General features: G+C 39.6%; 1 protein-coding gene across 5 annotated transcripts in view; it reads right to left on the minus strand.

Annotated features, from left to right (window-relative positions):
- The window catches only part of rubcn (rubicon autophagy regulator), a 46,910-nt gene extending 25,048 nt beyond the window's left edge, over positions 1–21,862 (minus strand). The window contains exons 1-14 of one of the 5 annotated variants that reach the window (XM_077023168.1): positions 21,642–21,861; positions 19,160–19,266; positions 18,856–18,939; positions 18,613–18,772; positions 18,404–18,510; positions 18,163–18,310; positions 15,910–16,290; positions 15,575–15,622; positions 12,190–12,282; positions 10,449–10,564; positions 10,173–10,371; positions 9,858–9,962; positions 465–525; positions 217–349 (exon numbers count right to left, since the gene is read on the minus strand). In XM_077023168.1, coding sequence (XP_076879283.1) covers positions 217–349; positions 465–525; positions 9,858–9,962; positions 10,173–10,371; positions 10,449–10,564; positions 12,190–12,282; positions 15,575–15,622; positions 15,910–16,290; positions 18,163–18,310; positions 18,404–18,510; positions 18,613–18,772; positions 18,856–18,939; positions 19,160–19,198 — 1,674 coding nt within the window. In that variant the 5' untranslated portion in view covers positions 19,199–19,266; positions 21,642–21,861. Of the gene's footprint in view, positions 1–216; positions 350–464; positions 526–9,857; positions 9,963–10,172; positions 10,372–10,448; positions 10,565–12,189; positions 12,283–15,574; positions 15,623–15,909; positions 16,291–18,162; positions 18,311–18,403; positions 18,511–18,612; positions 18,773–18,855; positions 18,940–19,159; positions 19,352–21,641 lie in introns of all 5 variants that reach the window. The other 4 variants (XM_077023165.1, XM_077023167.1, XM_077023169.1 and 1 more) reach the window with 4 other exon arrangements.
- Positions 21,863–23,466: the final 1,604 nt, after the last annotated feature.

A 23,466-nucleotide genomic window follows, 5' to 3' on the forward strand; every position in this document is an offset into this window, starting at 1 on the left:
TATTTATTAACATAGCCTACAAAATAACCAGCCAAAACAGGGCCAGCTTTTTAACAGCCATTCATCAACATTCAATAGTTTATTCTAGGTCATGAGAAAACCAATCAGAGAAACCAAAAGGTTTGATGATAATTTAATATCTTCAGACCATCAGAATTTTTTTGCAACCCAAAAACAAGATCGGAAAAGTTATTCTGTGTGTGTGTGTATGCGTACCTTCTGAGGAGCATCATGCTCTGGAACAAGCCATTCAAGTTCAGAGGCAGCAGGAAGCTGCATGCCTTTAAACTGACGTAGAAGCCCCATTGCCACTGACTCTGCAGAATTAGACTGAAGGAAGGAGGGAGAGCTGCACAGGAAAAATGTTCAGTACAAGAATAAGTTGTTATACATTAACCTCCAATACAGCCACTTAGAGGATATATTTGCTCCAGTTCCACCATGGTGCTTGTGCAATCACTTACACAGAGTCAGAGCTGAGAAAGGACCTGCTGCAAGAGGTTGTGCTGGCTTTGACATCTGCATCTGAAATGGGTAAGGAGAAATCATGATCCTATGAACACCCATTCTTCATCATAAAAGACGAACCATAAGTCTGTGTGAAGTCCCAGCAGAACTAGCTTGTCACATGGAGCGAACAGTAATCAAGAAGACATGAAGAACTTCATTGTCATTATATCAATACTTCCCAATCCCAATAAAGACACCCTTAGAATTTCAAAAAAAATCATGTCTAAAGAATCCTTAAAAGTGGACATATTACAGTTGTGATCAAATTTATTCAACCCCCAATGCTGCGAAGGGTTTTATGAAATTCAGTGCACATTTGTAATTGTGTTCATAATGAAATCTTACAAGGACTTGTTAAAGAACTAAATGCAACTAAGATAGCATCAATTTTTTTTGTCATAAAGTATTAAATGGCCTTTTTGTGATTTCTTCATTGACACAATTATTCAACCCCTTTACGACTACCACTCCTAAGAACAGAGGTTCATTCCAGTGTTTTCCATCAGGTATTGAAAACATCTGTGGATGTCAACGAGCAGCAGTCAAGCATGATAAGCACCAATTAGGCAGATTTAAAAGGACTGTGATACTCAGCTCCTTCTAGACATCTACTGGTGTGTTTCCAAGCATGGTGAAGGCAAGAGAATGGTCCCAGAAGACAAGAGAAGAGGTTATTGCTCTTCACAAGAATGGCAATGGATATAAAAAGATTGCGAAGTTGTTAAATATTCCAAGAGACACTATCGGAAGTATCATTCGCAAGTTCAAGTTAAAGGGCACAGTGGAAACGTTACCTGGTCGTGGCAGAAAGAAGATCCTGACCGCGACTGCTGTGTGCTACCTGAAGCGTAATGTGGAGAAAAATCCCCGCGTGACTGCTAAGGAACTGAAAAAAGACCTGTCAGATGTGGGCACTGAAGTTTCAGCTCAGACAATAAGGCGCGCACTGCATAACGAAGACCTCCATGCCAGAACGCCCAGACGCACCCCCTTGCTGACTCCAAAGAACAAGAAAAGTCGACTGCAGTATGCCAAAAGTCATGTGGACAAGCCACAAAGGTTTTGGAACAGGTTTTGGAAACTAAATTAGAACTGTTTGGGACAATGGACCAGCGCTATGTTTGGAGAAGGAAGAACCAGGCTTATGAACAAAAGAACACCTTGCCTACTGTGAAGCATGGCGGGGGGTCAATTATGCTTTGGGGCTGTTTTGCTTCTAATGGTACAGGAAAGCTTCAACGTGTGCAGGGTACCATGAATTCCCTTCAGTACCAGGAGATCTTGGAGGAAAATGTGATGGAGTCAGTCACAAACCTGCGGCTTGGGAGACGTTGGACCTTCCAACAGGACAATGATCCGAAGCACACATCCAAGTCCACTAGAGCATGGTTGAACATGAAAGGCTGGAACATTCTAGAGTGGCCATCGCAATCACCAGACTTAAATCCAATTGAGAACCTCTGGTGGGACCTAAAGAAGGCAGTTGCAGTGCGCAAGCCTAAGAATGTGACTGAACTGGAGGCTTTTGCCCATGAAGAATGGGCTAAGATACCCATAGGTCGCTGCAAGACACTTGTGTCAAGCTATGCTTCACGCTTGAAAGCTGTCATAACTGGAAAAGGATGTTGTACTAAGTACTAAAAAATAATGTCACTAGGGGGTTGAATAAAACTGATAATGATGTGAGCACAGTAAAGACATTTGTGGTTATTCCATCATAAATATTATGTTATGTTTGTCTAATTTATAAGTGCCTCTTTGATATAATTGTAAATAAGATGACTGAAATGATCAAAAACAATGTCAAACTGGCCAAAACACTTTATTTCAGTGGGGGTTGAATAAATTTGATCACAACTGTATATCCATCTCAACTTCAATCCAATTGCTTGTGTATATGAGAAATATCAATTATCAGTTACACTAAAATTAATAGGGGTCCAAGCAGCGCAGGTTCGGGAACCCTATTGTAATTTTTGTGATTTTTATTATTGGGGGTCCAAGCACCGAAAGTGCTAGAAACCTATTGTAATCGTTGTGCTTTTTATTAGGGGTCCATGGACCGAATGTGCTAGAAACCTATTGTAATTGTTCTGATGTTTATTTATTCTTAATGTTGATAAACTCTATACTTCAATATTAGCCATGAGGATGGAAACGCTACTATCTAACTTGATAAATGGGGATCAGACAGGATTTATAAAATACTGTCAAACCTCGATGCTGAAAAGGCCTTCGATAGAGTGCGCTGGCCCTTTTTGTTTGCAGTTATGGAAAAAATGGGCTTTAGTGGCAAATTCATAAGGAGCATACAAGCCCTTTACAAGGATCTAACAGCTCGATTAAATATCAATGGCACCCTTTCCACTAGATTCAGTCTCTATTGAGGTACAAGGCAAGGATGCTGCTTAAGCTCCTCACTTTTTGGCCCAAGAAATTAGACAAAACAATTATACTGAAGGCATAAGGATAGCACAACAAGAACATAAAATAGGATTATTCGCAGATCACATATGCCCAAAATCCGGACTCATCCCTTCCTAAGCTCTTTTCAAACCTTAACGAATTCGGAGAGAAATCTGGTTATAAACTAAATATTACAAAAACACAGGTACAATGGCCATTAATGCCTATGGACTTTAGCTCAAGAATATAAGTGATAAAATACTCCCCGGATTGTTATACCTGGTTAGCTCTCTGCCAGTCCAAATACCAGACTCTCGTAGGAAGTATTAGAAGTTCCATTGATCTTGAAAATGGTGCTTTATCCATTATATGTTATACATGTTAGTAACACTTCACCAAAAATTTTTATTTTTCCTCTAAATCGGCTTTAAAATCCACTTTTCGTGCTTGTGCTGAAATTAAAAATCAACCAATCAATATTTCACACCATTGTTTCTAGGTAAAACAGAGAAAGGACCTCCCCCAGGACCTTCTGATTATCTGTCACATACCCTTGCCTTTTACATTAAGAGAGCTTTTATTATGGATTGGCAGTTTAATCAACCAATCATATTTTGAATTATAATTGTGGGGGCGTGCTCCAATGGTCTTGGGGTATTCTTGTTGGTCCTCGTACATCAGTTCTGCGTGGTTGGTGCCTCGTGAGCTTTTAGCTCGTGTGCTAGCTAGTTAGCTAGCTCCTAGCCAGCACTACCGTGAGGTTTTCCAAGCGGAAAGGATGGAATCGCAGGACATTGTCAGCGAATTGCTAGGTATGTTTATAATAAATAAGTGTTCAGCTATTAATAATTTGCTGACATTTGTGAACAAATTGTGATGTCTGGACTACTAACTGACTGGCATTTGGTGGTTAAATGATGCAGAAGTTGTGTAGGCAATACGTTGCACATAGTACACGTGTTTTTAATACTACAGTCATTTTTTCATTTGGCTACGTCTACTGAAGGCCCATGGTTCTCCACTGGAAGTTACACAAGCCTAATAACATATTTATATTATAATAATTATTATATTATAATATTATATATATATATATATATAGTTGTGATCAAATTTATTCAACCCCCACTGAAATAAAGTGTTTTGGCCAGTTTGACATTGATTTTGATCATTTCAGTCATCTTATTTACAATTATATCAAAGAGGCACTTATAAATTAGACAAACATAACATAATATTTATGATGGAATAACCACAAATGTCTTTACTGTGCTCACATCATTATCAGTTTTATTCAACCCCCTAGTGACATTATTTTTTAGTACTTAGTACAACATCCTTTTCCAGTTATGACAGCTTTCAAGCGTGAAGCATAGCTTGACACAAGTGTCTTGCAGCGACCTATGGGTATCTTAGCCCATTCTTCATGGGCAAAAGCCTCCAGTTCAGTCACATTCTTAGGCTTGCGCACTGCAACTGCCTTCTTTAGGTCCCACCAGAGGTTCTCAATTGGATTTAAGTCTGGTGATTGCGATGGCCACTCTAGAATGTTCCAGCCTTTCATGTTCAACCATGCTCTAGTGGACTTGGATGTGTGCTTCGGATCATTGTCCTGTTGGAAGGTCCAACGTCTCCCAAGCCGCAGGTTTGTGACTGACTCCATCACATTTTCCTCCAAGATCTCCTGGTACTGAAGGGAATTCATGGTACCCTGCACACGTTGAAGCTTTCCTGTACCATTAGAAGCAAAACAGCCCCAAAGCATAATTGACCCCCCGCCATGCTTCACAGTAGGCAAGGTGTTCTTTTGTTCATAAGCCTGGTTCTTCCTTCTCCAAACATAGCGCTGGTCCATTGTCCCAAACAGTTCTAATTTAGTTTCATCTGACCACAGTACACTGTTCCAAAACCTTTGTGGCTTGTCCACATGACTTTTGGCATACTGCAGTCGACTTTTCTTGTTCTTTGGAGTCAGCAAGGGGGTGCGTCTGGGCGTTCTGGCATGGAGGTCTTCGTTACGCAGTGCGCGCCTTATTGTCTGAGCTGAAACTTCAGTGCCCACATCTGACAGGTCTTTTTTCAGTTCCTTAGCAGTCACGCGGGGATTTTTCTCCACATTACGCTTCAGGTAGCGCACAGCAGTCGCGGTCAGGATCTTCTTTCTGCCACGACCAGGTAACGTTTCCACTGTGCCCTTTAACTTGAACTTGCGAATGATACTTCCGATAGTGTCTCTTGGAATATTTAACAACTTCGCAATCTTTTTATATCCATTGCCATTCTTGTGAAGAGCAATAACCTCTTCTCTTGTCTTCTGGGACCATTCTCTTGCCTTCACCATGCTTGGAAACACACCAGTAGATGTCTAGAAGGAGCTGAGTATCACAGTCCTTTTAAATCTGCCTAATTGGTGCTTATCATGCTTGATTGCTGCTCGTTGACATCCACAATGTTTTCAATACCTGATGGAAAACACTGGAATGAACCTCTGTTCTTAGGAGTGGTAGTCGTAAAGGGGTTGAATAATTGTGTCAATGAAGAAATCACAAAAAGGCCATTTAATACTTTATGACAAAAAAAATTGATGCTATCTTAGTTGCATTTAGTTCTTTAACAAGTCCTTGTAAGATTTCATTATGAACACAATTACAAATGTGCACTGAATTCCATAAAACCCTTCGCAGCATTGGGGGTTGAATAAATTTGATCACAACTGTATATATATATATATATATATATAATTATTATTATTATATTTATAATATAGGGCTGCCACAAACGATTATTTTAATAGTCGACTAATCACCGATTAATTTTTACGATTAGTCAACTAGTTGGATTGTACGTTAATTGAATATAAAACATACACTAGAATGCAACTGCTATTACATAACCATCATTAGATTTCAGCTATAACTAAAAATAAAAACAATTAAGATAATAGTTCATTAAACCTTTAATGAAATGTGCAGCTTGTTGCAACAAACAATTATTAAAATAAGGATAAGGCACTGCCTTAAAAAAACACAAAAATAAATAGGCCTACATTAATAAAGAATTTTTTTTTAGGTTTTTCTTTCTTTCATTAGTCTCTGGCATCAAACTTCGCTACATTTAAATAAAATTAGGTAGGGACCTGAAACTAAGGAGTTATTCACAAAAATAAAGTTTTGGTCTCACTGACGTTACAGAAAATACACGAATGCTTGCTAAGGCTAATGAAACAAATCGCCATCACTGATGTTAACTTTTACAGCTACAGCGATAAGCAGGGTTGCCAACTCTCACGCATTGAGAGTGAGACACATGCATTTGACCGTCTTCACACGCTCACACACCCGATTTCTCACGCCGAAAAAAAATCTAGTTTATTTACCTCTGATCCACATCTATGATTCAATGAGTTACTAGTTCGCTCTGGCGACAACCACTGGCAATCGTGATATAATACTTAATTTGTGTCCATTTTACCCCCCCCAAAAGATCAAATCTCACTCCAAGTGATCTTGAAAAGTTGGCAACCCTGCGATAAGTAAGTACTAAGTTAACGCTCTGTTTATGGTAACTTTAGCAGCTAACTAGCAATTTAGATTACAGAGATGACGGTCCCTATTCATCATTGTTGTCACAATTAGCCACAACATGCTTCAGGTACATGCTCGTACATCGCAGTTGTGCTGCCGTGGAAGGCAAGTTCTGCCTTGCAGATATTGCACGCGTTTCGGAACCCGACTACGGAAAATGATCCCGCACTTTTGAGTTCCGTAGCCGGGTAGCCACGATACCAGAACCTGTCTGTATAACGTCTTGGGATGTCGTCAACTGTCTACCCCGGTTTCCACTACTGCGCATGTGCGTCAAGGACAAAAACGCAGACGCAGCAGTGGAAACTGTCGCAGCAGTTTGGAGAGGGAAAAAAACGACGCATCGACTAATAAATTAGTCGTCGACTATTTTAGTAGTCGACATAGTCGTGACTAGTCGACTAATCATGGCAGCCCTATTATAATATCATATATATATATTAGTGGTGGGTCTTTAACGCGTTAATTTCGATTAATTAATTACAGGAAAATTAACGCACTAAAAAAATTAACGCATTTAACGCATGAGACACTTTTGCACCGTGAATGTTTCTCAGTGCACGAGTTCCAGACATACAGATTATATGGACGCACAATAAGATGAGCATGATGGAGATGAGTGAAGACGTTACGCTGGTGGATGGGAAATATAAATATAAGAAACGTCCAGATGGAAGTAAAAATAAATATAGTGTTATTTGCATTTTATGTAGGAAGGAGTTCGCTTATCACACGAGCACTTCCACCCTTCGTTACCGCCTCAACGCAAAACATGTTGGTACTAATGCGCAGGTCAGTAATGATCACTGATAAATGTATTCCTAGTACGATAGGGTGAACAAACGTCCGTATTTCACATCCTGTCCCGGGGTTTTTTTAAGTGAGGAAATGTCCTGGTTTTTAAATTACCTTCATTGGACCAACTGATTAACTGACCAAAACTGATTAAACCTAATCAAGACTGGATTAAACTTTCGCTAGTGACGCGCGCGACTCCGCACACTTCGCACGAGCGGTGGAGGCGTTTATACTGTAACGTTGGTTAAATACCAGGACAGTTTACTGTTGACAACTCGTCTCTTTTATTTAAACATTAATACAAGCGAACTCACTCAAGAAAAATAACCGAATCCTCTCTCTCTCTCTCACTCTCGCTCCTCGCGCACTTGCACACACAACTTAACTTAAAGAAACAGTAACCCAATAATCCCTTAAGGATCATTACAATACTTTACGCATCACATTATTTGGTTATTGTGAAGAGTGCCCTAAATGTGGCTCTGACTGGGGATCACTGGACCTCTGTTAGCAACAAGAATTATCTTGGTGTGACAGCTCATATTATAGATGATGAATGAAAGATCCAGTCATTTGCTTTGAGCATGCAGAAGATCACTAGGCACTATGGAGATGCCTGTGTAAGAGGCCTGGGAAATTAAAGAAAAAGTCTACCATCTAAAATGGTATTAAAAAACATCTGATTTACTTCACTTCTTCTTATTCTTCCAATATCATGAGCAAAGCTCCCAAAATTAAATATTTTTGGTCAGAATTTCCAGTGTTCTGAAAACTGTTTGCTCTGTTTTCTGCACTCATCTATTGGTCTGTGTAGTAGACTGGTGGAAAAATAAACAAGATGTTGAAGTTTATGCTTATGTTCATTGATTCATTCATCATTCAAACTTAAATTAATATTTCTCACGTTAAATATTGAAATGCGATTAAAATGCGATTAATTTCGATTAATTAATTACAACGCTTGTAATTAATTCGATTAATTTTTTTGATCGCGTCCCACCCCTAATATATATATAATAATTATTATATTATAATATTATATATATATTATAATATAATAATTATATAATTATAATATAAATATATTTATAATAAATATAATTTTTATTTATATATTTATTTATAATAAATTATTTTCATTATCATTAAAAGTAATTGTTTTCTAAATTACATCATGTTTTCCATGAGACAGTACTCTGCATTTACTCATTACTTGAGTAGCTTATTATCAAAGTACTTTTTTCCTTTTACTCAAGTAAATATTTGGATGCATACTTTTACTTGAGTAAAATTTGGTTCAAGTAACAGTACTTTTACTTGAGTAAAATTGTTAAATACTCTACCCACCTATGATGAACCTTGACAGATTCACACGACCATTGTGATATTTGCCGAGTTTGAGCCAAATCTGTTCCCAAACAGCTCTACAGTAAATATTTTCATTTTCCACACTGAGCAGTAAGGGAGTAACAGAGACTGAAATATCACACATGCTCTCATTCTCACACACACATACTGCCCCCTCATCCACTCACCCCACACCCCCATTCTTCTAACACTTAACAGTCCATGGTATGTCTCCCTTCATCTCTCTCTCTATTTCTCTCTATATATAGGTTTTACATAAACACTGCCCTAGCCATACCCATCCATTCTTCAGTGAATAACAGACAGACAAACTGCCATTTAGCTTCAGTTTTTGAGCAGATTCCTCATTCATGGATTCCCTTCATATACCTTCATATGCCATCATGCCAGGCATGCTAGTGGGTGCCCATGCATTCGTGCTTGGACCCCATAAATATTTTTATTTATAGTTAAATTATTTAGTTATGTTAAAGTCTAGAAATGTGAGATAGCTTTTTTTTAGAAATGTGAGAGCTTTTTACCACCTGATTGCAAATACACTTAAAAATCAGCATTAATATCTGAATAACAGAGACAAGTACAAACAAAAACATACCAATTAGCACAACAGAAAACCCTGAAAAATACCAAACATACATACTCTAACCCTGCGCCCTTCTCGAATATACACTTCATATTGTCCCTTACATACAACAACCTACCTCTAAGCTCACACTTCAAAATCCTCTTACATACAAATGCCCCACTCTCAGCTCACATATTGCCCCTATACTGCCCCTATATAGGGGCAGTCATGGCCTGGTGGTAGGGAACTGGTCTTGTGACCAGAGGGTTGTGGGTTCGATTCCCAGACCTGAGGCCATGACCGAGGTGCCCTCGAGCAAGAGCAAGGCACCTAACCCCAACTGCTGCCCGGGCGCCAGGCTAGGGCTGCCCACCGCTCTGGGCATGTGTGATCCACAGCCCCCTAGTAATCAGTAGTGTGTGTGTGTGTGTGTGTGTGTGTGTGTGTTCTAACTGCACAGATGGGTTAAAAGCGGAGGACAAATTTTGATTGCAGTGTAAAAATCACAATTGACAAAATACTGCACATTTTTTTACATTTTAATGTCATACCTCTAAGCTCACACACTAACTCTACCCACCTGTCAACTTGCAAAACTACACACTCACTACACACCCAACTCCCACCTCTTTGCTCAAAGTCCTCCACATCATCAGCTGAGCCAAAGTCAGAGTGGTAAATGGAATCCTGGGAGCTCCTCTGTGAACCACCACTGTCTGTGGAAGGGATCCCTATGCAGATGGCAGAGAAATCTTTACATGTCAACTTAACCCACTTTTTTCTCAAATTCATCCAGAACATCAAACATCTAAGACCTAATCAGCATTATTCACATTAATAATGGGAATAACAACCATCAAATGTAAATTATGTAAACAGCTTTAGCACAGTATAATACAGCATAGTACTAGCATAGTATAGTAATGCTGTTTTTACTCTACCCTGCTGGCATGGGCCAGGCAGTTGCAGCCGGCTGTGGCGGATCTGTTGTCGGCGCAAACGGATCTTTTGCTTGAGCTGCTGGATCTCACTGTCACTGTCTTCATCCTCTTCAGCTTCCTCAGCCCTTCGGCACATGTTACACTTCATAAGCTCAATGGCAGCAATGAGCGACTCGGAGATACTGAAGTGGGCATTCTCCTATCGTGAGAACAAAACACAGCTCAGACACAACAGTGAATGAACTTAAGAAAACTGAGGTAGAAGAACCTTCTTACCTTCTCTAGGTCTGCACAACTGCCAAAATCTTGCTCCGAGAGATAGCTGATAAGACTCTGACCTTCCAAGGGCTTCCGGAACATTCCATCTGGGACACTACTGCATTGAAAACCATCTGCACAAACATGTAAATACAGCAGGTAAAATAAGTATTGAACACGTCACCATTTTTCTCAGTAAATATATTACTAGAGGTGCTAATGAAATGAAATTTTCACCAGATGTCGGTAACAACCCAAGTGATCCATACATACAAAGAAATCAAACCATAAATGTCCAGAAATTACGTTATTTGTAATAATGTGAAATGACACAGGGAAAAAGTATTGAACACGCTTACTGAAATGTATCTAATACTTTGTACAAAAGCCTTTGTTGGCAATGACAGCTTCAAGACGCCTCCTGTATGGAGAAACTAGTCGCATGCATTGCTCAGGTGTGATTTTGGCCCATTCTTCCACACAAACAGTCTTCAAATCTTGAAGGTTTCGTGGGCCTCTTCTATGAACTCTGATCTTTAGTTCTTTCCATAGATTTTCTATTGGGTTCAAGTCAGGCGATTGGCTGGGCCATTCCAGCAGCTTTATTTTCTTTCTCTGAAACCAATTGAGAGTTTCCTTGGCTGTGTGTTTGGGGTCATTGTCTTGTTGAAATGTCCAGCCACGTTTCATCTTCATCATCCTGGTAGACGGAAGCATATTTTTCTCAAGAATGTCTCTGTACATTTTTCCATTCATCCTTCCTTCAATTATTTGAAGTTTGCCAGTACCATATGCTGAAAAACAGCCCCATGCCATGATGTTCCCACCTCCAAACTTCACTGTTGGTATGGTGTTCTTGGGGTGATGTGCAGTGCCATTTAACCTCCAAACATGATGTGTATTATGGCATCCAAACAGTTCTATTTTGGTTTCATCTGACCAGACTATATTCTCTCAGTACTTCACAGGCTTGTCTAAATGTTGTGCAGCAAACTTTAAACGAGCTTCAACATGCCTTTTCTTCAGCAATGGAGTCTTGCGTGGTGAGGGTGCATATAGGCCATGGCGGTTGAGTGCATTACTTATTGTTTTCTTTGAAACACTCGTACCTGCTAATTCCAGGTCTTTCTGAAGCTCTCCACAAGTGGTCCTTGGCTCTCGAACAACTCTTCTGATAATTCTTTTCACTCCTCTGTCAGAAATCTTGCGAGGAGCACCTGGTCGTGGTCGGTTTATGGTGAAATGATGTTCTTTCCACTTCCGTAACCGATGCCATCATTATGCTTTGCAACAATAAGGTTGCGAAGGTCTTGAGAGAGCTCTTTACTTTTACCCATCATCAGATGTTTCTTGTGTGATAGCTGGCCATCATTTGGGACTGAACCAGCTGATATTAATTTGCACTGACAAGGGGCAGGCTTGCTTTCTAATTACTGAGAGAGTTCAGCTGGTGTCTTGGCTTTCCATGCCTCTTTACACCTCCCTTACTTCATGTGTTCAATACTTTTTCCCTGTGTCATTTCACATTATTACAAATAACGTCATTTCTGGACATTTATGGTTTGATTTCTTTGTATGTATGGATCACTTGGGTTGTTACCGACATCTGGTGAAAATTTCATTTCATTAGCACCTCTAGTTATATATTTACTGAGAAAAATGGTGACGTGTTCAATACTTATTTTACCCGCTGTATGTGGCCTAGTACATGCTTTTTTAAGAGGATAAGAGCATGTTTAAATGAAAATGAAATACTCACTAGCCTCCATATATAGGGAGCTGTGACTGCTGTCACTGCTCTGAGTGAAAGGACCATAGCTCTTCACACAAGATTCATCCACAGCAGCACATTCTGACAAAACACACACAGTTACAGCATAATTAAGCTACTTCTACACAGACCATTTAATTAATCCATATTATCTGATCCCTGGTTACAGCCATATTGCATAGGAGATATGAATGAAAAGATCTGATTACAGAGGGAAAAAATGCAAAATAAAATGTATTTTAATATACATGCACAACAAAAATTCCTGTTGACTTGTGCTTACTACTGAGGACATAAGCTATGTAACATCCTTCATAAATGCTAAAAATCTAACTCTGCCACCAGACTGCCCAGGTCTGACAATCCATCTTCAATGGCACTTATTAGTGAGAGTGTACTGTTGGCATAGCTCTCTTTGAACATGCACCATTTACTTAATGCGTTCTTTAGGCTGAACTAGTAAACTAGCATTGGAAGTTTACCCCCCCCCCCCCCCCCCCAAATATTCTCATTAGGGTTCAAACACATAGTTAGTTAGGACTTTTTTTCTTATTATTATTATTATTATTATTATTATTCTTTCCCCCCATTTTTCGATATAAAATGCATCATTCAGCCTACACCATATTGCCTATTAACACCAAACTTAGCAAAAAGGTGCAGTATGGTCCAAGGATCACATTCAAGTATAGGGAACAGCATTGGCATAATGGTGCAGCCACAATCTTGGTGTCAAGACGCGTCTTGTGAATAGTTTATCAATACATATGAACAAAATTAATATTTTGGCATATAATCTGTCTGTCAATTTATTTCAGCAGCTATAACCAGAGGTGGGTAGGAACGAGTTACATTTACTCCGTGTGACCAATCAAATGAAGCCGGTCAGTCACGTGATCACATACGCAAACTTTCTCCACCGTAGCAAGAAAGTATGGTGACAGAAAAACCTACCGAGCATCCCTGGCCTCACAGCCAATGTTTATATTACAAACGTATAAAAAGGACATTTATATAACGCGCTGTCAGTTGTGTCTGCCAAAACTGTGGACATTTCAGCCTACAAGAACTCAACGTCAAATTTGAGGAAACACGATGCGATAAGTTTGCCGTATGTATAATTTTGTGTAATGCTATATCTCTGAGGTATAACGTTTGTATGATGTGATTATTAAATGTAACGCAGTGCAATACTCAAAACCAGTTCACACTCTGAGTGTACACACTAGCAATATATGATGATTAAGTTTGCTACAAATTGATTCAGTTGGCGTCAATTTGTAGCTACACGTATTGGCTGACAGTCTCATCAGTTAGTGCCTTTGTGGAACAAATTAAACTTACACAGCCCTAATAATTAGGAACAAACAAAAATACATATTTTAATTTTATAAATTTTATATTTTATTGTATAAAAATACAAATTTTTATATATTATATTTATTTATAATACATTCTTTTTGTTATCATTAAGTCATTGTTTCCAGTAATTCAATTTCCCATGATGTAATTTATTGACACGAGACAGTACTCATGCATTTACTCACTACTTGAGTAGCTTTTAATCAAAGTACTTTTTTACTTTTACTCAAGTAAATTTTTGGATGCATACTTTTACTTTTACTTGAGTAACATTTGGTTCAAGTAACAGTACTTTTACTTGAGTAAAATTGTTGAATACTCTACCCACCTCTGGCTATAACTCAACAATGCTTTGACCCATCTTCATGAAACTTGACAGGTTGATAGGGCACATGATTTTGAGGTCACAGGTCAAAGCTGGCTAAGATTGTCCAATGGGAGCGCCATAACATCAAATGGCTTCTCATCAACCATTGGTCACATCAAGCCAAACCTTTACCGGCATCATTACAGGGTCAAGTTCTATCAGAACACTTAGTGATGATGTCATCACTCAAAAAACACGGCTACCATGAGCCAATTTATTGGCCATTTCATAGGCTTATCATTTGACCAATTGTCATGAAACCTGAAGGATATGCATAAATCCGGACTCTGGGTCAGTGTGTAAAGTTTCAAATAATTCGGCCACTAAGTGGCGCTATTTGTGAAAATCATGCATAACTCCTCCATATTTTCACTTATGAATATAAAACTGGATTCTCTTGATTCCTTGCTGATAGACAACTTTGCTATTGCAAGTCCTATTCAAAATGCACATTTATTTGCAATCCTAAAAACAGCCCTATTCTAACTACTCCTAGATTTGATATTGATATAAAATTGATATGGGTATAATGTATAGACTCTGTAGGTTAATAAATATCAAAAACATTCAGAATGTTACTCGCAGTGGTGTTCACTAAGCAATAAGTCATTGCGGCCTTGCCATGCATGACATATATTGCTTAAACGTATAAACCATTCAAGTGATCGACTCCTAATTTGTGTTCTTGTGAGGTATACCAAGTTTGGTCCAAATGGACCTGTTGGGGGCACTACAGTTCACAAAATCCTCAATCATTAAAAAAAATAATTTTATATATATATATATATATATATATATATATATATATATATATATATATATATATATATATATATATCGCACTGCAATCCTGTTATACATAATACAGACAAGTAATGGGTCGTGTATGATTCAGATCATTGAGCTAAATGACTAAAAAAACGTTGTATTTACATCTATAACAAAAAATACACTGCCTGACCAGTAATAAACATTTTAATTAACTAAAATGTCTTATTTCATTACTGTAATATCAATATGGTAGTACTTGAGCTCTATCTACTGGCCAAATACTATAACTGACTGAAAAGTATTGTTTACATGAACACACAAACCACCCAAGCTAATCTCAGCATCTGATTTAGTTGTATGATCTAAATCATTTTGCCAATACAATTTCTTTTGAGGTTTTTGGGGCTTTAGTGCAATATGCCAATTTGTTTTGTTTCTAGAGTAGGTTTTGTTTGTTGTGTTGGCCTGTGTCACTTCTGAAATTTATATGCAGTGTTGCACTTTTTATAGTCTTTGTGTTGTCTCTATTGTGATATTTTGTAAATACACAATTACTTTTGGTTGTTTATTCATTGCACATTTGTCTGCTGCAATTCCTATCACACAACATAACAATTCACAAAATGAATGCACATCCTGAAGAGAATTTAAGCACCAGATGATCTTGAAATTATATGAATGATGAATCATAAATATGTACTCTCATGAAAACAGGAAAAATATAGCATGCCACAGAAGGTAGAAGAGAGAAATGTCAGGAATAAAGCAGCTTAAAGGAACAGCATCAGCAAAACATGCATGAAGATCATTAAAATAGGAACTGGGGTGCAGGGGAAACTAGGGGTGATGGAGTGCACGCAGAGCACTGCCAACCTGCTACAGGATCCTCTATTATAATGGTGATTTTCCTGTGGGCCCCTCCTTCATGTTGGCAAAAACAGAGAAGAGACAGAAATGTTACCCTGAACCCCACATAGCAGGTGGACCACCAGAAGTTAGTGGTAAGCAGTTAGTGGTAAGATCAGAAGAACAGTGCCTTCAGTACTTTGTAACCTCTATTTTAAACAATGTAATTGTCAGTTCAAAGAAGAGCAGATCCAGAAGCCAGAAGGACAGAAAAGGGAAAAAGAAAGAATGAAAGATTTTACTTTAAATGGGCTAAACAATCCTCTGTTCTCAAAACACCTGACGTCTATGATCATGCTCACCTTCTTTCTGTTTCTGCATGATCCCCGTATCGGACAGTGACCTGTTGTGACCCTTGAAACTCCGCCTCTTGCCACTGTGGGTGTCAGAGAATGAGTTGCGTCGAGGAGGTACTGGGGTAACAGTAGTGTGGCCATGAATCTGAGCATGCTCGCTGCAGGTTACTGAGTTGCTGGAATCTCTCCGGACACGCCCCCCAAGGTTGCCAATGGCCAAGTACTCCGGTCCATCATCTCCATTGCCATCCATGCTGTCTCCAGTCTCATGCTGAGCAGGATACATGGGCTCAGTCAGAGAGATGTAGGGAATTCCCAAGTCCATGGCCCTTTTGTCTCCATGGCCACACTCCCAAGGAACTCCTTCAATACTGCATGCCATGGCCTCTGCAGTAAAATCACAGTGTCAGTATTACTGATATAGGGAATGGATGTTTACTTGATTATAATGGGTTTATCCAAGTAAAGCTGATGTGTTGACAGTAGTGAATATTTAACTATAGCATTACAATGATCACTCCTCCATGACAGGGGATACATTCTGTGATAAATATTCAGACCCTCCAGAAAGTCGCGATGTTGCGATTTGCAACTTCAACGCAACTTCAAGCAAACCCCGCGAATTCAGGGCGGTGTTGCAACTTCAGCCAATCACCGCAACTTTCCCGCAAATTTGACCAATCACTGATGTCGTCTTGATGTGACTCCCACCTTACTTCCGTATATACGTTCAAGAGGAGCAGACTGAAAGCAGCATGAGCGACGAAAATAATGGCAAAAAGATCGGGAAAAGCAGTATCCCGGTACACTACATGAAAGCGGGGATAAACTGTCCAGATCCGACCCGCGAATTGATTATCTATGGCCCCCTGGATGATATTTAATTACTATTAGAACTGGCCCGCAGGCCACAGCCGCCCGATGGTGTTTTGCACGCACAAACACTACATTCCCCACAATGCAACGGTAGCCCACGAAGTCACTGCAGCGCACACAAGTAGCGAGGGTCTGAGATAAAGTTTATAAGTTTAAACTTTAAACTGAGATAAAGTTTAAAGTCAGAGATAAAGTTTATTTATCTCTGATCCATATCTATGAGTTACTAGTTCGCTCTGGCGCCAACCACTGGCGATCGATCTCGATATAATACTTAATTTGTGTCCATTTTACAGGCCGCCCGGTAACAACTTAAGTTCGTCCAGCTAAGCTGAGTCTTACTGTAAAGTTCACCATCCTTTCTGAATAATTACACAGAGCAGCATCACCACCTGTTCTGTATTTCTGTTTTGTGCAATGCAAAGGTTCCGAGTCCAAATCCACATACTGCATATTCACACATTCAAGGATTGATCTTTACCTAACAAGCTGTGCAAGGAAAGTAAGAACATGAGAGACCAAACTGAAGTACATACTAAAATGTGTAAATTTACCATAGTTGTCAATTGTGATTTTCACCCCAATCAAATCTGTTCTCCGCATTTACCCATCTGTGCAGTTAGAACACACACACACACACCAGTGATTACTAGGGGGCTGTGGTGCACACGTGCCCAGAGCAGTGGGCAGCTCTAGCCCGGCACCCGGGGAGCGGTGCCCCCCCCCCCCCCCCCCCCCCCCCAGTCATGGCCTCAGTCCTGGGAATCAAACACACAACCCTCTGGTCACAAGACTGGTTCCCTAACCACCAGACCATGACAGCCTCAAGCTTGGGGCTAATGTACCGGAGACATGACAGCCTCATGCATGACAATCCCAACAATACCATCCTCAGGCATGGCAATTGGAAACAAATCTGTTAAAAAATTACACATCCATCTACCATTCAGTGATAAAACCATCTTCAAGCAACCTACTGACTTTCTTACTGGCTTGCTTTCTATCTTTTAGTTGAGTAAATCTGCAAAGCAAGATTTACTCTGTAGCAATAGAAATGGTTCTCAAAGTATACCACAGACACCAGTAGAGTACCATGTTTTTTCTAAGTACATTGTGTACCACTTGTTTAAATTAGGCTGCTCTTCTGTAACTTATACATGCTTCCTCTTAGTGTATCATCATACTCACTCACACACACACACACACACACACACACACACACACACACACACACCCTTGCTCCATGTTTTACCTAGATATAACTGAATCTATACTTTATAGAGTGCATTGTGTAACGTAGTGAATTGAGCAGAATAAAATGTGTCTGTGCAATGTGAAATGTGCAGTATGTATGGCATAGTGGGCTCTGCCAACACTGCAGACCTGAGCTGCTCTCCGAGTGTTGATAGGTAGAATTGTCTGTGACAGAGTTCTGGGAGGAAGTGACTCTACACACAGAGGCTCCAGGCAGCAGATAGAGGCTCTGGCTTTTGACAAGACCCAGGGGAACCGGCTCCTTCAGATGAGAGAGCTACAAGACAGTGATGTGTTACAGACACCGACCCAAAAATAAAAGTATTTTCAAAGATACAGTGAGCTTTAAGACAAATGATATTCAACTCACCCTGACAGTGTCTATGTGAGCCAGCAGTCGTGGGTTATTTTGCTCCACAGCTTCCAGGCACTGAAACATGGCTGATACATGGGGCTCACTCAGAAGAAAGGCCTCATCTGAAGGAGGAAGCATAGCAATCAGCTGAAGTTACAAAAAGTCTAATAGCTCAATTTCCAAGACAGAGTGAATGCTCAGGAAAGGGTAGGGGCCTTAGGTACCATTGTAGAATTTATGTATGTTGGCTTGATTTCTCAGTAGTGGTTTCAGTTGTGTGGACAGCAGGTGGCCTTGAAGACTGTGAAGAAGCCAACGCTCTGCCTTATAACCCTCTCCATGACCTTGCACCCCACAGCTCAAAACTGGCTCCAGCTGACTAAACTAGAGGTAGACAAAAGAGACACCATCAGTGTTTGAAGTAGTATTATATGGGTGATATCTGCAGTTAATCTCTCTGCAAGTACCTGTTCAACATGTGGGGCAAGCTTGGGGCTAATGTACCGGAGACACCAAACAAATCGCCAATAGTCCTTTTGTTTGTAGTATACCTGTAAACAAGACAATCACTTTCCATAGTAGAAAAACACAGACAGCCTAGCACAATCGAAAAAACTGCATTACATTTAGCCAATTAAAAGTGTTACTATGCATTAAAAAAAGATTTGTACACCTTGTAATTTGATCAGTTTTAATACAGCATGAAAGTTGTATTAATCTCTACTTCCTCATAATTCCTACTGTCATATTTGCTCTCTCATGCTTCACTACCTGTTCATGCTTGAGGCCATGGCAGAGTATGTTGTTCATGTCTTTATGCAGTCGCTGCAGTCCTCCATATCGAGACCACACATTGGGGTTGTTGGTGGAAAGCAACCCTTCAACAGTGATTTTCAGATTGGACAGAAGCTTCCACAGTTCACGCCTACTGACAACAATGACAATCACTACAGCAGGGCAGCTCTGAAAATATATCACATTGTAATATCATATCACAGTATCACTATATTTAGCACCAAATAAATTCTGGATCTGATAGAACTATATCAGTAAACTAGAGTAAAAAAACAAATTACATTGCAAAAACTGAAAACTAGTGCATTTATCACCTCAAAAACAAGCTGAATGCCCCTATTGGAACTAGAACTATTCAGATCAGATATCTAATCTAACATGAGTTTGGAAAAGTAAAAATATTGCTATAAAAGGGATGTACAATACAACCTGGTTTGTTAATACAACCTTGAACCGGGCCACCACAACACAACACATCAGGACAAAGTGCAATAATGATATGCAATAACTTTATTTACTTATACTCTCATAAATATTTTGTTTATATTGTGTGTATATGTATGTATATATTACTATACATTACACAATAAAGTATAAATATAATCTAACCTAATCTAAACCAATTGCCTAGTGTACATCTTTATGGTGGGATGAAAAGATCCCATTAAAAGAAAAAAAAAAGTTTCTATGTGAAAATTGCAATTGGTGCATCTCGTGTGTGTAATATACACTATATTGCTAAAAGGATTCGCTCACCCATCCAAATTCTCAGAATCAGGTGTTCCAATCACTTCCATTGCCACAGGTATATCAAATTAAGCACCTAGGCATGCAGACTGATTTACAAACATTTGTGAAAGAATGGGTCGCTTTCAGGAGCTCAGTGAATTCCAGCATGGAACTGTGATGGGATGCCACCAGTGCAGACATCCAAACTTCATGTGGCCTTCAGATTAGCTCAAGAACAGTGTGCAGAGACCTTCATGGAATGGGTTTCCATGGTCGAATAGCTGCATACAAGCCATACATCAAGTGCAATGCAAAGCGCTGGATGCAGTGGTGTAAAGTACGCAGCCACTGGACTCTAGAGCAGTGGAGGCGCATTCTCTGGAGTGATGAATCGCGCTTCTCCATCTGTCAATCTGATTGAAGAGTTTGGGTTTGGCAGTTGCCAGAAGAATAGCATTTGCTTGACTGCATTGTATAAAGTGTAAAGTTTGGTGGGGGGAAGGGGGGATGATGGTGTGGGGTTGATTTTCAGGAACTGGGACTGGCCCCTTAGTTGAAAAGAACTCCGATTGCTTCAGCATACCAAGATATTTTGGACAATTCCATGCTCCCAACTTTGTGGGAACAGTTTGAAGCTGGTCCCTTCCTCTTCCAACATGTGCACCAGTGCACAAAGCAAGGTCCATAAAGTCATGGATGGCAGAGACTGGTGTGGATGAACTTGACTGGCCTGGACGGAGTCCTGACCTCAAACTGATAGAACACCTTTGGGATGAATTAGAGCGGAGACCGAGAGCCAGTCCTTCTCATCCAACATCAGTACGTGACCTCACAAATGAGCTTCTGGAAGAATGGTCAAAAATCCCCATAAACAAACTCCTAAACCTTGTGGACAGCCTTCCCATAAGAGTTGAAGCTGTTCTAGCTGCAAAGGGTGGAGCAACGTTATATTGAACCCTATGGTTTAGGAATTGGATGTCACTTAAGCTCGTATGTGAGTCAAGGAAGGTGAGCGAATACGTTTGGCAATACAGTGTAGTTACGAAGCAAGCCAAGTTAGTGAATAAGCAACAAATGTACCCTTTATGAACGAACCATTAAGTCTGCTGCTATCGCTCAATGAAACAAACTACAAGATCAAGTACGTAAACCACCAGTCTGCAAAACCAACAAATTAAACCAAATGAGTGTAAGTCTGACTGAATCAAAATACATAGTTGTTCATTTCGGGAAAAAATGACTTCTGTTTTCTGTCTTCTGGCTGTTTAGTGCGGTTGTTGTTTAGTTTAGCTAACCTACCTCGCTGGCTAATCAACTACGGTACTACTGCTAGATAAGTAAGAGGTTAGATCCTTAGCCATTTCGCTATGTAACAAAATATTCTTGCAAAACTACTAGCGTTTTGAGAACCGAGGCTGGCTTAGCAATTAATGACAGCCAAACTCATTTGCTTTGCGGCTACCGGCGGCCAAAGCACACAGTAACCTCGCTAGCTACTGACTGTCTAAGAAACTTAACTTGGTTGCTAAAGCTACACGGCTTGGCTGAACTGTTAGTTCGCTTTGCATGTTAATAATATTTCGTATTATCGACATAACTAGCTTTCTGGAAAAGCTACTTACGTAGATAACATTAGTGCCAAATTACGTGGAAGATCGATATTCAATTGCATTACACTAGTTAGTGCTAACTAGGACGAAACGTTATCTATGTAGCTAGCGAACATTACCTCCGTTCAACGACGTCCATCAGTGTCGATATTTCCATTGATTGCTAAACTGTTCCAGGCAACGTCAACTTTATCGCACTCTTCTTCAGAGTTACACAGTCATTGCTAGTGAAAATACATAAAACAATTATTATATAGCTCGCTAACTAGCTACAGCTAACTGTCGCGTAAACGCCTTCTTCAGGCTGCAGTGGCTAAAGGACGTCCCACATAAGGAGGAGCAGAGAGCAAAATATAAATAAAACTAAAATCGAGGCTTTCCTTTCCCTCCATACTTGGCAAACCAGTGTTGCGCAGAGCAAATTTTCAGTTTTCAGATTATGACCTCAATTACTTCTGAATTAGTAGTAGGAGGAACCAGTTTATAAATGAAAAGTAAATTAAAATAATCACATTTAATCTCTGCCTTAAAAACAACTGGCTATGTAAACAGATATGTCATTGATATAATGTTCATTAGTATTAAATATATATGTGATCATGTGATCTCAATGGGATTTTACTTGGTTAAATAAAGACTTAACAATAATTAATGGTGATATGGTCAATTATTATTATTATTATTATTATGTCTTTGCTGTTTTTGTCATGCATGAATGAGTGTTTTCCTTATTCTTGCACCATGAGAAGAAAGCGGGTTTAACAAACTTTAAACTTAACTCTGAACTCTGAGTTGTCTTATCCTGATCTGACTCAGAGTTTTCGGTTCCAAAACGGCTGATCAATTCTGCTATCTCTGTTGTTACCCACATGCATGTAAGGTTCCTCGTCTGTGGGCATGTCCGAGTTGGTAGGCTGTCACTCTCCCTGGATGGTTGCAATGTTGTGTAATACCACAGATGCCATTATTATGTGGCACGCCCTCTCAGGGGTAACTCTGAGCCCCTTCAGGCACTGGAACCTGGAACCTCTCTTGATGGGATAGAGAATGGTCTGTTACAATAGCTACGTTAATTTTGTGACTATTAAAGATAAGTGCATTATTCACTAAGGGTTATAAAGGTTAGTACCTGTACATTAATGCTTTGGATGGATTTTCTGTTTATGTAATCACCTCCATGTTCTAATGGTGCTGTAATAGGTAGCGTATGTGGGTTCCATCAATGCAGCTAATCACTCTAGGAAATCCTTAAAATGTAAATGGTATTAAGTTTGTTATATATTGCTTCTCCTTTGTTTAATTTTTTAATTGTCCGTGTGAATTAAAGACCTACGATGCTGTAGAATTACTCTTTGATGTCCATAACTGGCTTATGCATAGGAAACACAACAAAACTGGGCACTAGCCGTTTTAAAGCCAGACATACTTTTCGGACAGACCGACATGCAGTGACTTTGCTGACAGGTTCAGCAAAAAAACGAAGAGGGATGTATAAAAATCTGGAGAGAATTGAGGGCTGATCCGCGATGTGTAATATTTGAAATGTGACGCTTAATAATGTTTTGGATGTAAGTAATGAATTGTGCTGAAAAACGATAACGTTCATTAAAAAATAATCCAAAAATGATAGTAGGCCTATGTCTATTCAGGGTTTTATAAGGCGTTCCCAACTAAGAGCTCGGCGAATAAACTGATCTTCAATATCCACATGATCTTCGACGAAAGGACACGTCATGATGATGTGTTTGTAACTCGGGCTTAGGTTCAAGTTAACCTGCCAGTGAGCAGGTTAGCTTCAGAGCACAAGTTGCTATAGTAACTGACTCGGGTTCTCTCTAAGCTTGGTTTCTGGAATGGAAAACCTCAAGCTTCCGTGAATTCTGAGTTAACTTACCCGGTTTTATCGCTTAACCCGTTTTCTTGGAATATCTCCCTGGTCAAGAA

This window comes from Brachyhypopomus gauderio, chromosome 12, assembly GCF_052324685.1.
Source record: "Brachyhypopomus gauderio isolate BG-103 chromosome 12, BGAUD_0.2, whole genome shotgun sequence".
In the NCBI taxonomy this organism is placed as follows: Eukaryota; Metazoa; Chordata; class Actinopteri; order Gymnotiformes; family Hypopomidae; genus Brachyhypopomus; species Brachyhypopomus gauderio.